Source organism: Xiphophorus hellerii, chromosome 10 (genome assembly GCF_003331165.1).
Source record: "Xiphophorus hellerii strain 12219 chromosome 10, Xiphophorus_hellerii-4.1, whole genome shotgun sequence".
Classification (NCBI taxonomy): Eukaryota; Metazoa; Chordata; class Actinopteri; order Cyprinodontiformes; family Poeciliidae; genus Xiphophorus; species Xiphophorus hellerii.
The window spans coordinates 3,108,432-3,123,221 of NC_045681.1; the positions used below are offsets into that span (position 1 = coordinate 3,108,432).

The following is a 14,790-nucleotide window of genomic DNA, read 5'->3' on the forward strand; positions in this document are numbered from 1 at the left end:
TTCCTGAACATTTTAATTCTCCAGTTCCTTACGGTTACAGACAATAGATGGATGGATTATCTGGGAGACCAACACAAGGTATTGCATAATTGTGAATTGGAACAAAAATCACTGCAAAAACACAAAATCTTACCCAGTAATTTTTGTCTAGTTGAAATAAGACAAAGCTAACTTGCAAGTAATTTTTCAACAAGACATACCAACTTGATTGGTTCCTTAATATTGATGAAAAAATAATAGTTCAATTGTCAGATTATTTAACTTATGACATTTTTCTCCGTTTATATCAAAGAATTATTGGCTTAAAACAAGTCTTTATATTTTGCTGAAAAGTTACTTATGAGTTAATCTTGTCTTATTTCAAATATATTAAGATATTTGTACTAGAAACTGGATCAAAAATACTTAGATGAAATTTTGTGTTTTTGCAGTGATGGTGTAGAAAACGTTTTAGAAACAAAATCCTGAACCATCAACCATCAACAACTATCCTTGAGAAATGTGATTTAATTTAAAAATATTTAAAACGAAAGCACAATGTTCACAATCTGCAACACAATTGTCTGTAGTGCAATTTGGTTCATGTATCCAGTGCAAAAAATAAAACAAAATTTGTAAATAATGGAGGAGATGAAGCTGCTTTATGAATTTCCTCATATGCATGGAGAAGAATTAACCCTGCAAAACATGGTGTTGGCAGCATGATGCTGTGGGGGATGGATGTTGGAGAATTCTGGAAAAAAACAAACTGAAAAAGACTGGAAACTTAAAACAGCCATAAACATCATGTGTGAGAATGGCCTACTCAAAGGCCAGATGCAAAAAAATTGAGAATTTCAAACAAGACTACTAAATTAAAGTTAGTAAATGCTTGCTTGAGTTATTTCTCTAGAAACTTGAAAAAGACGCACCACAAAACCTGACTGCAACACAAGTAGGTTCTACAAAGTCGACTCAGAGAGACTAAATACAAATGCCCGCCACACTTTACAGATTTTGAAATGTAAAACATTTGAATTTTAAATCTTCTCTTCACACTACTTTGATGAAGGCAATTGTGCTTTCTGGTTTTTATTGAGTGGTATCAGAGTAAAGGGGGACTGAATACAGGTGCAGACCAAAAATGGAGGATTTTCTTCCACTTCACAATCATGCAATAGTTGTTTTGGTTTATCACATAAAATCCCAGTAAAACATAAAAAACTTTATGGCTAAATGTACGACAAAGAATAAATAAATAAAATTATGAAAACAATAATAAAATTATGAGAATTAAATCATGTGAGAATAAAGTTATAATATTACAACTATTCTCAAAATATAACTTTATTCTTGCATTATTTCAACTCTATTTTTTAATTCTTGTACGTGTTTACTACTGTAATATTATAACTGTAATGTTATTTTATTTTCTTAGCTTGGCCTTGTTACTCCATCGTAGTATTGAGACAAAATCTGAAAAATTCAAAGCGTGTGATTACTTCTTTGGTCCTGTTTTTTCGGCTCTCCTGTAAATTGGTGAAGCCGTGCCTCCTGACCGTTCAGAAACTAACGGAACCCAACGGAACCGGAACCAGCAGAGTACTGTGAAGTGCAACCAAAGCTACTTTTGGTTGATTCTGTAAACATTTAATGCATTTCGGGGTCTTCAACCCTCCAAGGCTCCTCTACAGCTCCGACCTGCGCTGCCTTAAAACATGGATGCTAATCTTGTTTCGTTGACAAGACCTTTACATGCCATTCCTCCTCTTCCTCCTCTTTTCTTCTTCTGTCCATCAGCATTCGCCTGGAGCTCACTGTAATCTGGCCCAGTACTGCCCCAGGTTCTGACTCATGCTTTGCGGCTCAGTTCCTGGGACCTGGACTGGCACCGAAACCCCGGGTGATATGAGCCCTGAGCGGGAGAGGAAACACCACGGTTCTGATCTTAGCGAACACAGAGGCAGCTGGAAGATAAAAATGAGACGTTTCCACCAAACACCCACCTGTGTTGGAGCTGGCTGAGGACGGAGTCTGCAGGTGAGGGGAGGAGTACGCCGACGAGTCGAAGCTGCGCGGCGCAGAGGGCGACGGAGGCAACATGCAGGAGTATGAGGAGGCCGACTGGGGAGGAATGGACTGAGAGGGAGGCAAGAGAGGAAAACAATCAGCTTTAGAGAACGTAGCATCAAGACCAGGGGGGTTCAAAGTGGGGTTCGGGAGCCATTTGTAGCCCTTGAAATGATCTTGTTTGCACCGGACCTCAAGTCAATAAGAGTAAAAAACAATTGATGACCCAAACAATTTGGAAATGATCAGTTTTTCTTTCAATAAGTCCAAAGCCCCTTTTCATATTTTGGATCTTTAAAGCTGCAGTATTTAACTTTTATAATAAAAATATGTTTTGTTGAAACTGTCATTATGTTGTGACAGTTTATATAATCTGTGAAACGATCCACATCCTCCACCTCCTCCCTGAGCTGTTATTGCCAGTTGAAGAAATGTGGCACTACTAACCAAAAATAACCAATCAGAGCCAGGAGGCGGGGCTTAGTGCTATCAATCAATCTTCTGTTCTCCCTGCGTAATGTGCTAATGGTGGAGAAACAACTTACCTTTACAGGAAAACCATTTATCCTCTGTCATTGGTAGCCATGCTAACTAGACTTAGTATTCACAACATGCTATGCTAGCTGCAGCGTAGCCACACGGAGGGTGATTGACAGCACTTAAACCCTCCTCCTGGCTCTGATTGGTTATTTCTAAATAACATGAGCACAAAGCAGATCTTTTCATAGATTATCTATCTCATAACAAACAGTCACAGTATGGTGACAGTTTAAATAAATATGTAAAATAAAATATTGTTTTATCAAATTTACATACTGCAGTTTTAATTACACACAGATTTCATTAAAAGTTTTGTTTATTTTTGAGCAGGTAAAACCGAAAGAAAAATAATAATAAATCAAATCACAGTAAACTAATTTTGCATTTTTAATTCAATAAATTTTGTGACACACCAATAGTTTAGATTTGTCAGTTTTGGCCGCCAAGGCAAAAAGTTGAACAACATTGATCAAGACAGTTGCAAACAGATGAAGCTATGCTGGAGTTTCACCACTAGGAGGAGCTAAAGGTGTGTAAAACAGAGTGTAGATCAGCTGGAGTCTGAATCATCCCTAACATTATATCAGGTGTGTTATACTTAAATAATTGCATGGAAATGATTATTTATGTCTAATCTACATGTATGTACTGTATTACACTGAAAAGTAGGATTTCCACCTTTCTTTTTTCATATTTAAGCAGAACCAAACATTATTTTTATATTATTGTGCAGACATTTTTTTTCACGAACATTTGGAACAACGTGCCACTCACTGTAAGAGAATGTTCAACGTTCTACACACTTAATATCCAAATAAAGAACTGGCTTAAAATAAGTCAACAATGTCTTGCATTAGAACCCAAAGGATCAAAAATGGCTCAGCTGGAGCAAATCAGGAGAGACAGAAACTTTAAATTACAGATAAGGGTTTCCCCGCAACGAGAGTACGGAAGAGGATTAGGGTCACCAAAAGTAAAAAAATATATAATTCTGACTTCTTTCTCTGAATTCTAACTTTAATTTGTCACGTTAATTTCAAAATTCTGTTAATCTCAGAATTCTGACTTTAATCTCAGAATATTAAAGTCAGAATTCTGAGAAAAAAAAATCTGAGTTCTGAGAAGAAGGTCAGAATTCTGACTTGACTCTCATCATTCTTTTCTTTTTCTTTTTTTGGCCCCAATCCTCTTCCGTAGACAGAGACGCGGCTCGGACTGTGATGTAGTCTGGAAGGTGTTGATGAACGACGAGTGTTGAATGTCTAACCTGGACTCCAGATGAGAAGACAGACAGCGAGCTGTAGCTGGGCAGCGACGGCTCCGTTTGACTCAACATGGACCCTGCAGAGACAGAGATGGTGGTGAGCGCACACACACACACACACGCACACACCCGCACACGCACACCCCCCCACACACCCACACCCACCCCCACCCACACACACACTTAGATTCACTGAAACCATCTCGATGTGGGAATATTTAATACGTTTGCACTTAAATGGAGAAACCCTGATGCTTTGCAGGAGACGCTGTGAGGATTGTAATTATAAACTACTGAAATATTCCAGATGTTTAAATCATGTGCAGCAGACGCAGCCTGCTGCTCCGATGCGACGGTCTGGCCTTTACCTGAGCTGCTGCCGTGCTGCTGATGGTAGACGGACGTGTTGAAGGAGGTGCTGAGCGGCGCCTGGCTCTGTGAGCAGGAGGTGACGCTGCCCGACCTCCTCTGGTTGCGCAGCTTCTCCTCCCTCCTCCACTTGGCTCTCCGGTTGGAGAACCACACCTGCCAGTCAGACTCCAGTCAGACTCCAGACCAAAACAAATTCACTTTTTCCTCAGAATTCTGACTTTAACCTTCTGAGACTAAAGTCAGAATACTGAGAAAAAATAAATAAATCAAAAATTATGAGAAAACAGTTGGAATTCTGACTTTAACCTCAAAATTCTGACTTCTGATCTCAGAATTATGATTTTTTTTTCTCAGAATTTTATTTTAATGTCAGAATTAATTTTTTTCTCAGAATTTTATTTTAATGTCAGAATTATTTTTTTTCTCAGAATTCTGACTTTGATCTCAGAATTCTGACTTTGATCTCAGAATTATGATTTTTTTTTCTCAGAATTTTATTTTAATGTCAGAATTATTTTTTTTCTCAGAATTCTGACTTTGATGTCAGAATTCTGACTTTGATCTCAGAATTATGATTTTTTTTTCTCAGAATTTTATTTTAATGTCAGAATTATTTTTTTTCTCAGAATTCTGACTTTAACCTCAGAATTCTGACTTTAACCTCAGAATTCTGACTTTGATCTCAGAATTCTGACTTTAACCTCAGACTGCAGTCTGCTCTTCAGGTCATCTGCTGGAATCCGTCCTGATTTGCTCACCTGTATCCGGGCCTCAGGTAAATCGATCTTGTTCGCCAGCCTCTCCCTTGCGAAAACATCTGGGTAATGTGTCCTTTCAAACTCTGTGGAGGATATTACATAACGTCAAACACGCATCACAATAGGGAAAACACAGGACTATTAGAGAGCAGTTTGCCCTGAAGCTTCAGAAAAAGTTAATCAGAACTAAAATTTTACATAAAAAAGAGGCTAATTTTAACAGACTGTGCTCTATGTCGAGTATTAGCATTACTAATTATGTTTTAGAGGAACCTTAAATCCAGGAAGTTAAGCTCCTATGCTTACAACCCGTTTTGAAATATTTATCTGTTGCACTTTGTGTAAATTATTCATCCATGTGGAACACGCACAAAGTTCAACTGAAAGGATGCGAGTTGAGAAGCTGCCTTAGCATTTTATTTCAAAGCAGAGCTGCTTCAAACTAAACAGCAGAGAAGTCCACTTTGATTTTAATCTCATCAAAACTGGTTTCAGGTTGAATCTGATGAGATAAACCAGAGTTACACTGCAAAAAACACAAAACATTACCAAGCAATTTTGGTCCAGTTTCTGGTGCAAATATATTAGTTCATTTGAAATGAGACAAAAATAAATTACAAATCAATAATTCCTTATTATTGATGAAAACGTACTAGTTACACTGAAAGATTATTTCACAAAATATCTTGTTAAAAGTGAAATAATCTGCCAATGAACAAATACTAATTAATCAATATTAAGGAGATATTCACATAAAATAAATAGTTTTTTCTTAAAAGTTACTTTTAAGTTAGTACACTTGAAAAAAAGACAAAGCTAAGATATTTATACTAGAAACTAGACTAAAAATGCCTATTAAGATTTTGTGTTTTTGCAGTGTACTAAATTAGAAACTAAATCTGGGTATGAGTGAACTCTGTCCTTCGACGCTGCAGTTAGACTTTAGGTTTCAGATCATTATTGCTCAGCAGACGGTTAATTTAAAGCGGACAAACTGCTGACATTTCTGTTGTTGACAAGTCAAAACGTGAACAAGCCGCACCCTGCCGGCAGCAGGTTGAGTCAACGTCCCGATCGCCACGTTTCCAGGTCTAGTTCCACAGAAACCTCCGAACTTCACACTTCAAAACTGATCACTTAAAACCTAAACTGCTGTAAACACTTAGAGAATAAGTAGACATGTTCCAACACTGCAAAAAGAAAATCTTAACAAATAACTTTTCAGCGAGACAAACAAGCTTGTTGTACGTAAATAATTCCTTAATGATGATGAAAAAGTACTGCTTGTGAAATAAGAAAAATGTCTTATGATAAGTAAAATATTCTGCCAGTGGATCCAGTACATTTTTTAAATCAATATTCCCAAATTATTGACTCAAAACAAGCTACCATATCCTGTTAAAAAGTTACTTATAAGATAGTTTTGTCTTAATTAAAGTGTCCTAAGATATTTGCACTATAAACTATACTTGGTAATATTTTGTTTTTTGCTGTGAAGTTTCAAAACCAGTAACAGTCTAAAGTTTTCTTAATGAGTTTCTCAGGCTACATCAACGCCCTGTGCCCCTTCCCCACCTGTTGCTGTGCACTGGGGGTCACAGTGCAGAATAGTCAAGATGGTCAACCTATCGTTTGACTATCTTGGTCAAACATGTAAAAAACGATTTGGGTGTTTCTGTCGCCAAAAACACAAACAGTCCTGGTTTGGAGAGTAAAAATTATGCATTTTTCTGTAACAGCTGCCATCTGTTCTGAACAAAATAACAAACACATTTTTTTGTTTTCTTTCTATAAAATGGACTAATAACTAGAGTTTGTAGTCAACCTATTATTTTTGTCAGTTTCTTTATTGTTGTACTTGTGCGGATTTATCAAATAGATTTGTAATTCAGTACATTTATGTCTCTGTTTTAAAAAAAGAGAAGCATTTTAAGTCTTTTCAAATCTGTTTTTCTGTATCAGATCCATATTGGCCAATACGAAACCTCAGATATCTGTATCGGACGTGAATACAGTGAATACATCCTTGTATTCACTTCCGAAATTAAAAAAAAACATAAATTATTCACAATCTCTTGCAGGATGGGGCAGAAAGTGATTTTGCTTTTTTTGTTTTGTTTAACGCAGACAAATAATGCATTCAGTTACAATGAAGCTGTTTTAAAATTACTATAAAACTAGAGCAAGGCTGTGATACCTGTTACTGAGCACTGCTCGTCAGCTGGCTGAACAAAAGGACATTTTCTTCCCTTACAAGGAGGATAAGTTTGGAAATATTTCAGGTTACATTTTTTGTGTAGAAAAAGTGAAATTCCAAAAGTAAGGTATAGCATTAGGTAAAACCAATATATGCAACGATTCACTTTTTTCACTTCCGATACTGATATCGATATCTGAGGTCTAGTATCGGCTGATGTTGATACAATACAAACAGCTGAATTTACTTAGAGCATTTTTGTTTTAAACACAGACATAAACCTACTGAATTACAAGTTTATTTGACAACTCTGCACCAGTACAGCGCACTTTCATATTGCAAGCTCTGTCAAACGTAAAAACAACTTTATTTTGTACAGTCAGTTCAATTAGGAGTAAAACAGCCAATGTAAAATAAACACCAATAAATAAAATGAATCTGACAAAAACAATAGGTTGACTATCTTGATCAAACATGTAAAAATAAACTGCAACAAACCATTCCAATTGTTCAGAAAGTTAGAAATTATAAATATAATGTCAAATAAAAAGTAGATTTAGACTGAATAGCTATGCAATTATGGATCGGCTACATTCTCTGAATTCCTTTCAATATCAGTACCGATACATATCTTAATATCGGATCGGTGTATTTCTAATAAACATATCACCACCAGAGTTTAAATTAAACCTGTGTGAGAAATTGCTGTAATTGGCTTCGTTTTAACTGGGATCTGTGTTAACGCGTCATGTTTACTGCGCTTCGGCTGCGCACTGAGGTCAGTGTACCTCATTACTGTCATCTGCACAGACTGACCGCAGTGATCGGTTTCTGCTCGGGCGCACAGTGGACACTGCCTCCTCATTTGGCCCCGGGGCCCTGCACAGCCACATCCAGTCAGCGGTGGCTCCCTGATCCGGGGGCCGCATCCCGCTGCAGCAACGACGCATTTGCTGCTGCTTTTCGCCGCTACGGGCCTTTTTGGAACGGAGCGGGAATATTTGCGGAGATAAGATAATGGATGATTTGCACCCGGAAGTGGAGTTGTTTGGCCGCCGGAGGCGCCAATAAAGATCACGACCTGTCAAAATATGCAAACTGATTTTGTTTGTGGTGCTGCGCTTAATCAGGAAGCTGTAAACCAGTTTGTTGTTGCTGCTGCTGCTGCGTCATGGCGCTGGTTTGAGCTTTGCGTGCGTTGACGCTCTGACCTTTCTCCAGAGCCTCGATCTGCTCCTGCGTGAAGCTGGTCCGGTTCCTCTGCAGCTTCCTCTTGAGTTGCAGCCTCAGCTGAGACTCCTCGCCTTCGTCCCGCTCCACGGGGACTCCTCCTCCTCCTCCTCCTCCTCCTCCTCTGCCAGCGCCTCCTCCCGCCGCCTCTCCCCCCATGCTGCCCTCTGTGTCCAGCATGCAGCCCTCGGACACTTCCAGCAAGCAGAGGAAAAACACACACGAAGAAGTTTATTTAAAAGAAATGTTGATTTTTAGGACTGCAGCATGTTAGCAGCAGGGGCGGTTGCTAAAGAAATGAAGCCCCGGGCGAGCCCCGCTTTCTGGCCCCCCTGTCACACATACTGAGCCAATTTGACCAAAAAAAGAAGGTTTTACAGTGTATCTTATCTGAGTCAACCATCCACTTTAACAGCTAAAATAACTCTGATATTTTTTAATGTAATATCTTGTGCTTAGCTAAAAGAATTTTCCATATATTTACATGAACAGAGGCACCGATTATTAGAGCCACACTAGAAAATAAAAAATACATACATACAAATACAAGAATAAAGTCGGAAAATTATGAGATTAAAATCATAATCTGGCTTTATTTACATAATACTATAACTTTACTGTCTTATTATTTCAACATTATTCCTAAACTTTATTCTCATATTATTTCTGCCTTATTCTTGTCATATTCTAACTTTATTTTTGTAAGTTTATGACATTATTGTCATCATTTTAATTGTATTTATTTTTTCTTAATATGGTCCTAAAACTGTGTCGCAGATCAATGTGTAAGCAGCATAAAATAATTTGGTCCAAGTCTGTATTTTCCAATCTTCAGGCTGGCCCTTAAGATAGCAATAAATGCCCCCAAAAATATTGAAAACGTTACATTTTAATGTTTTTACTAACAGAATAAAAATGTAAACAATCTAAACCTTTTGCTTTTAAGCATGTCTGATTTCTGTGGAACAGTCCCCTTCAGGTTTGACCAGTTTAAATATTTTATATTTAATATTTTAGATTTAAATGTTGCACAAACTGCATGAAAATAACCTTTCCCCAGCAATGAAACTGTATATAACATAATAGGCGCCCAATCATTGACTAATCATGCAAATAAGCAGCAAAAAACTTATTCTGGATGTAAATGAGAGGCAACTTCTTTCACTCCTAGATGCACGCTGTAGCCCCCCAGGCCTTGGCGCCCTGGGTGGTGAGCCACATCTCCCATGTCACAAACTACAGGCTAAGATTTGCTGGCTGCAAAAGTTAATCTGCTTTAAAATTCAACAGAGCTGACCTCAACCAGCTGACATGCATCCGTGCTCGGCGTCTCCTCACCTGCGCTGTGCTGCGTCTGAACGCCGGTGGGGTCATGGTACCAGTTGTTGGGCCCGCTCCAGTTGGAGCCGCTCTGCAGGTTCAGCATGGTTAACTTCTCATACATACTACGGACGTCCAGACCAGCATGGAGAGAAATAAAGGAACCCCCGTCCTCTGCGTGTGATCGCCCCCGTTTACTCCTCTCCGCCTCCTTGGATCCGTTTTGAAACGGCAGAAAAACGAAGCAGAAGAAGAAGAAGGAGGAAGGAGGGGTTCGTATCGCATGAGTTCACACATGGTTGGCATTGTGACGAATTAGCCTCATGATGACAGACATAAATGGAGTTAGTTACATGCTCGCTGTCGTAACGTGTGTGTGTTATACATTGCAATGCTAGTATACCACGGGGAGAGGAGGTACATTAGAACCCACTCAGAGAGACGTGACATTTGACTTGCTTTTAGCTCCGTTTTTTGCAGAACTCAAGCTTGAATGCACTCAAAAATGAGCAAAAAAAACCCCCCATAAAAGTAGGAATTTATATGAGACAAATAAACTTTCCCTGCAGATGTGCAGAAATGGAGCCACTGCATGAGTTGGAAAGCTTTAAAATCAATGTTGTACAAGCAAGAAAAGGCTGCAAGTTAGGATGCATAATTCACAATCACATAGTTGTTGCAAAATAAATTGTTTTTTTACGTTATATAAGAGTGCGACTGAAGCGAAAAAGTGTCAAAGGTCAATTTGGATTCATTTAAATTCAACAATTTCACAAATTTCAGAACTGGGTTAAGAAAATTATACAGCATGAAGCATTTAAAAGCTTAAAAGATTAATTGTCACCAACTCACCAAGTTGACCAGAGAGACGGACGCAGTCGTCCTGAGAGTTCCTCTCCTCCTCGGCGGACCTTTATTCCCCCAACGTCCGGCTTTGTTGACAACGCTGTGTGTGTGTGTGTGAGTGTGTGTTGCAAAGGAGAGTGCAGGGAGAAAGATGAAGAGAGTTGGACAGGGTGAGATAGAGTGAAAGAGGGAGGAGAGGGACGGAGGGATGGAGGAAGGAGGGGGGGCTCTGGAGAGAAATGCGTCTGCGGGCGCTCGTGTCCTCCGAGCGATGGGGAGAGAGAGGAAGAGGAAGAGAGGAAGGGAGAGGGAGCCACCGAGGGGTGACAAAGTGAGTCAACATCAGTGTCAAGTTTGAACTTAATGCCAGCGAGAGGAGGAGGGGGAAGGCTGGGAGAGAGGAGCATAAAGCACAGATAATGGAAAGATAGGGGATGATAAATAGATGATGGGGTTCAATTTTAGCCATAAATTACACATAGATACCGAGTAAAATCAGCAGGGAGGTATTTCCAGACCAGACTGTGTTGAACCGGGTCACATCTTTAATTATTGGTTCATTTATGGGAATTTTTCTCATTTTTTTTGGCCTGTTTTAAATTATGAACATGTTGTGTTTTCTTTATTATCTTAATATATTTTATATCAATATATTTCAATATTTCTGTGAATAATTCAATGTGGTGAGAATCAGTATGTACTTTAAATATTTTCAGAAATAAATTAAATGTGCCTTTATCTCACCCATAACCTGAAATCTTACAATAAAGCAATAATTTTTTTTAAAAAGCAACAAATAAAAGAAGAATCATTTAAAAATATTTCTGATCAATTAATTAAAACATGTAACATTTTCTTGCAGAATATAAATTACTTTATATTTGTTTCACAATCAGAATACAATAAATAATTTCACATGATTTGAGATTACCAAACCAAAAAACTTCTTTTATTTTACACAGTGGCAACAAATCATTAGTGTTAGATAATTAAAACATATTTAAGCTCTGAAGCTTTGAGGAAACATCAAAAATATCAACAAAGCATCTAAGAAATAAGACAGAAGCAATCTAAGGTGTTTTATTACAACACTGTAGTTTGGATTAAGGCTTTATGAGGACACAGTTTAATAAAAATCTATTACTGCTGATAGAAATAGAAGATTTTTCTGCTTTGTGCTCATACAATGAAAAATCTTCAAAACCAAGGACAAGAAGTCTGGAAATCTGCACCAGCAGGTGATTATTAAGAGCTTTTAGAGAAAAATCTGTCGATTAGTTTTGGGAAACTTGCTTGAAGGTAGAAATCATTTGTCTTCCAGCCTGACCAGAACCTGAAGCCCGTGTCTGACGTTAGGGGAGGAAAACACGGCCAGTTTTAACAGTAATGACCTACATCCACTGAGAGCGAACAGAGAGCTGGACTCTGAGTCCAAACACGTTCAGCAGCAGCGAAACAGAAACAACAACACCTGATTTTATTCGCTTACATTGGAAATTTTAAAGAATATCTTCAAATATGTGTTTGATTTGCTCTTATCTTTGAAAATCCTGCAGGCTTAAATAGTTTTATTATTTCTGTTAGACATGTTTTCATTTGATCACCAAAATCTGATTAAAAACATAAATATCATAATGAGACATGTCTGATGAAGAGAAGGATTTTCGTTCGAATTTGTTGTAAATTAAAAATCTGAGTTGAACTGTGTTGAATTGGAGCGTTATTAAAATTTAATACAGGTTTGGTGGTGCATTTTCATGAGATCCAGACTGTGACGAAGAATGTAAACGGTTCGTTGGAGGGTTTTAAAAAGAGATTATCTAGAAAGCAGACATTTAAGTTAGTAGAAAATAATCTGGTGTTTTATTCCAGTGGTGAGAAGTTTTCACTGAAAATAAGTTCTGACTGATTACGATTCATTTTATTTAGTGGTATCAGAGTAAAGGAAGCTGAATTTAAATGCATACCACCAAATAATTATGTGGCTGTAATGTGAGAAAAAATAAAAGGTAAATTAAATGTGTTACATTTAATTGTCTTATATCTACGGGTTGAAGGTAACAAGCCTGTTCATCGCCATTACAGGCCTTCAGCCTGTTAATATATAGAAATTAAATTTAACACAGAAAGGTATAAATGTTCATTTATCCCCATTAAATAAATGAACATGAAGATTGTTATTATCTCATTAATAATTTGAGATAACCCTAAACAAACTGTGGTGGTATTCAGCATTGAGAACCTCCTGGTTATTTCACTACATATTTGTTTCTGAACTCTTCCTGAGTAAAAACATTAGTTTTGTTGTTTCTAAATGAATATCAACTTGTTTTCTTTGCATTATTTAAGGTCTGAAAGCGCTGCATCTTTTTCCTTATTTTGACCATTTTCTGCAAATAAATACAACATTTTTGCTTTCGGAGACGTTGTCAGTAGTTTATAGAATATAAGAACAATGTTCGTTTTACTCAGATATAAACCTGTAAACAGTAAAATCAGAGAAACTGGTCATTTGAAGTGGTCTCTTAATTTTTCCAGAGCTGTTCTGTGTGCAATTTCATTATTACTGTTTATTTCTTTATGCCATGCAAATTATCACCTGGAGGGACAATAAACCATTTATCCGATCACATATGTTTGTTTTGAAACATTAGAGAAAGGAAACGTGATGCGTTGTTGGATTTGTAAACCTGTTCTGCTCTTTTTTTTAGAGTCTTTTGTCCAACTGGACTCAGATATTCAGCAGCTTGTGAAGACGCAGTAACAGACACAGCAAACAAAAGGCGCCATCAGGGCCTAAAGGATCCCCATCCAGGAACTCCAGCCTGCCGACGGACGCACACGGCCCGACGCGAGGTGCATGCGGTGACGCAGGTATGACGGTATGCACAGCGCCGAGCCGAGCAGAAGCCGGGTTTAAATATATCTCCATGCAGAGGAAGGGAGAGATGGAGGCGGGAGAGGCTGAGGGGAGGAAAACAGAGAGTGAGGAGGAAGTATATGACTTTGGGGTGGGAGTAGGGGCTTGGGGATGGGGAGGGTGCCAGCTTGTTTTATTTCCGGTTGACAAGACTTTGCGCTCCCTTTCTCTCTGTCGCTCCCTCTCTCTTTCATACTCTGCTATTCTTTCTCTGCTGCCCCCTCTGCTCCCCCCTTCTCTGTTACTTTCCTGCGAGATGCGCCTTGGAGAAAAGAAAGGACTTGACAAGTTCAAAGGTAAAAAGAACAGTGGTGGTAGATGCGTGCAGACACGCCACTTAAGCAAAGGAATTACAATACTTGATTAAAAGTTTCTTGCTTGGCTACAAGTAAACATTGTGCGATACTTTCATCGGTTCATTTGGGATGCTTTTCCACGTAATGTTTTTGTTTTTTGCGTAACTGATTGAAAGGAAACTTTCCCTGCTGTTGGAGGCTAAAGGCTTTTTAAAAATGTATTTATAAAGTACTTTAAAGCAGCTGTTTTAAGCTACAAACATATATAACACAAAAAGACCAAGCGTTAAACATAAAATCTACAAACAAACTAGGTCAAATCTTGACCAGAGGGGCCAAAAAAGGCAAGTAAGGTTGAAGAAGCTCAGAGGGATTTTCTGGAGAAAGATCGTTCAAACATTTAAAAGTGAAAATAAAATAAACTCTAAAATGCACAGGAGGCAGTGGAGTGAGGTTCAGTTCTGCTTATAAAACACCAAAATACAGCAAATTTCACCTGAACTTGGTCTATTCATGTCTAAGTTCACTTCATATAAATTCAATTTCTCCTCAAATTAGCTTCATACAGTCAAATGTGATATTTTTTTGAAAATGTGTATTTTCCTTTAATTAAAGGAAAATACAATCAAAGTCAGTTGATCATTTAATCCCAAAATATAAAATCATGTTTTGTTTCCTGAGTTGAACCAACTCCTAATTTTATTTTAGTTGTAATTATCTCAGTTATGCTTTGCTGTCTGGCAGGTTGCTTTCAAACCAGAAATAAATGAATAAAAATGAGAAGCAGCAACAAAATGTGAGCCAGAAGTTCAAGGAGTCAAACTCCAGTCCTGCATCCAGTGGTGGGTGGTAACTAGTTACATTTACCTGAATAACTCATGAAAAAATGTATTTTAGGACTATTTTTACTACGCTGTTCTTTGAGTAATGTTATTATGAAGTATCTCTTCTCTTACTTGTATAAAATTTCTGGATTTTCTACCCACTGAATGAAAAAC

At 37.9% G+C, this 14,790-nt stretch overlaps 1 protein-coding gene across 1 annotated transcript; it reads right to left on the reverse strand.

The window, feature by feature from the left end:
• Positions 1-1,760: 1,760 nt before the first annotated feature.
• Positions 1,761-10,001, reverse strand: pax10 (paired box 10). Its single transcript, XM_032573386.1, has 7 exons — positions 9,749-10,001; positions 8,392-8,604; positions 4,984-5,066; positions 4,222-4,378; positions 3,857-3,930; positions 1,986-2,118; positions 1,761-1,894 (listed from the first exon to the last, which is right to left on the reverse strand). Exons 1-7 carry the CDS (start codon positions 9,852-9,854, stop codon positions 1,794-1,796), a joined length of 867 nt encoding a protein of 288 aa, XP_032429277.1. The 5' UTR covers positions 9,855-10,001; the 3' UTR covers positions 1,761-1,793.
• Between the last annotated feature and the right edge of the window lie 4,789 nt (positions 10,002-14,790).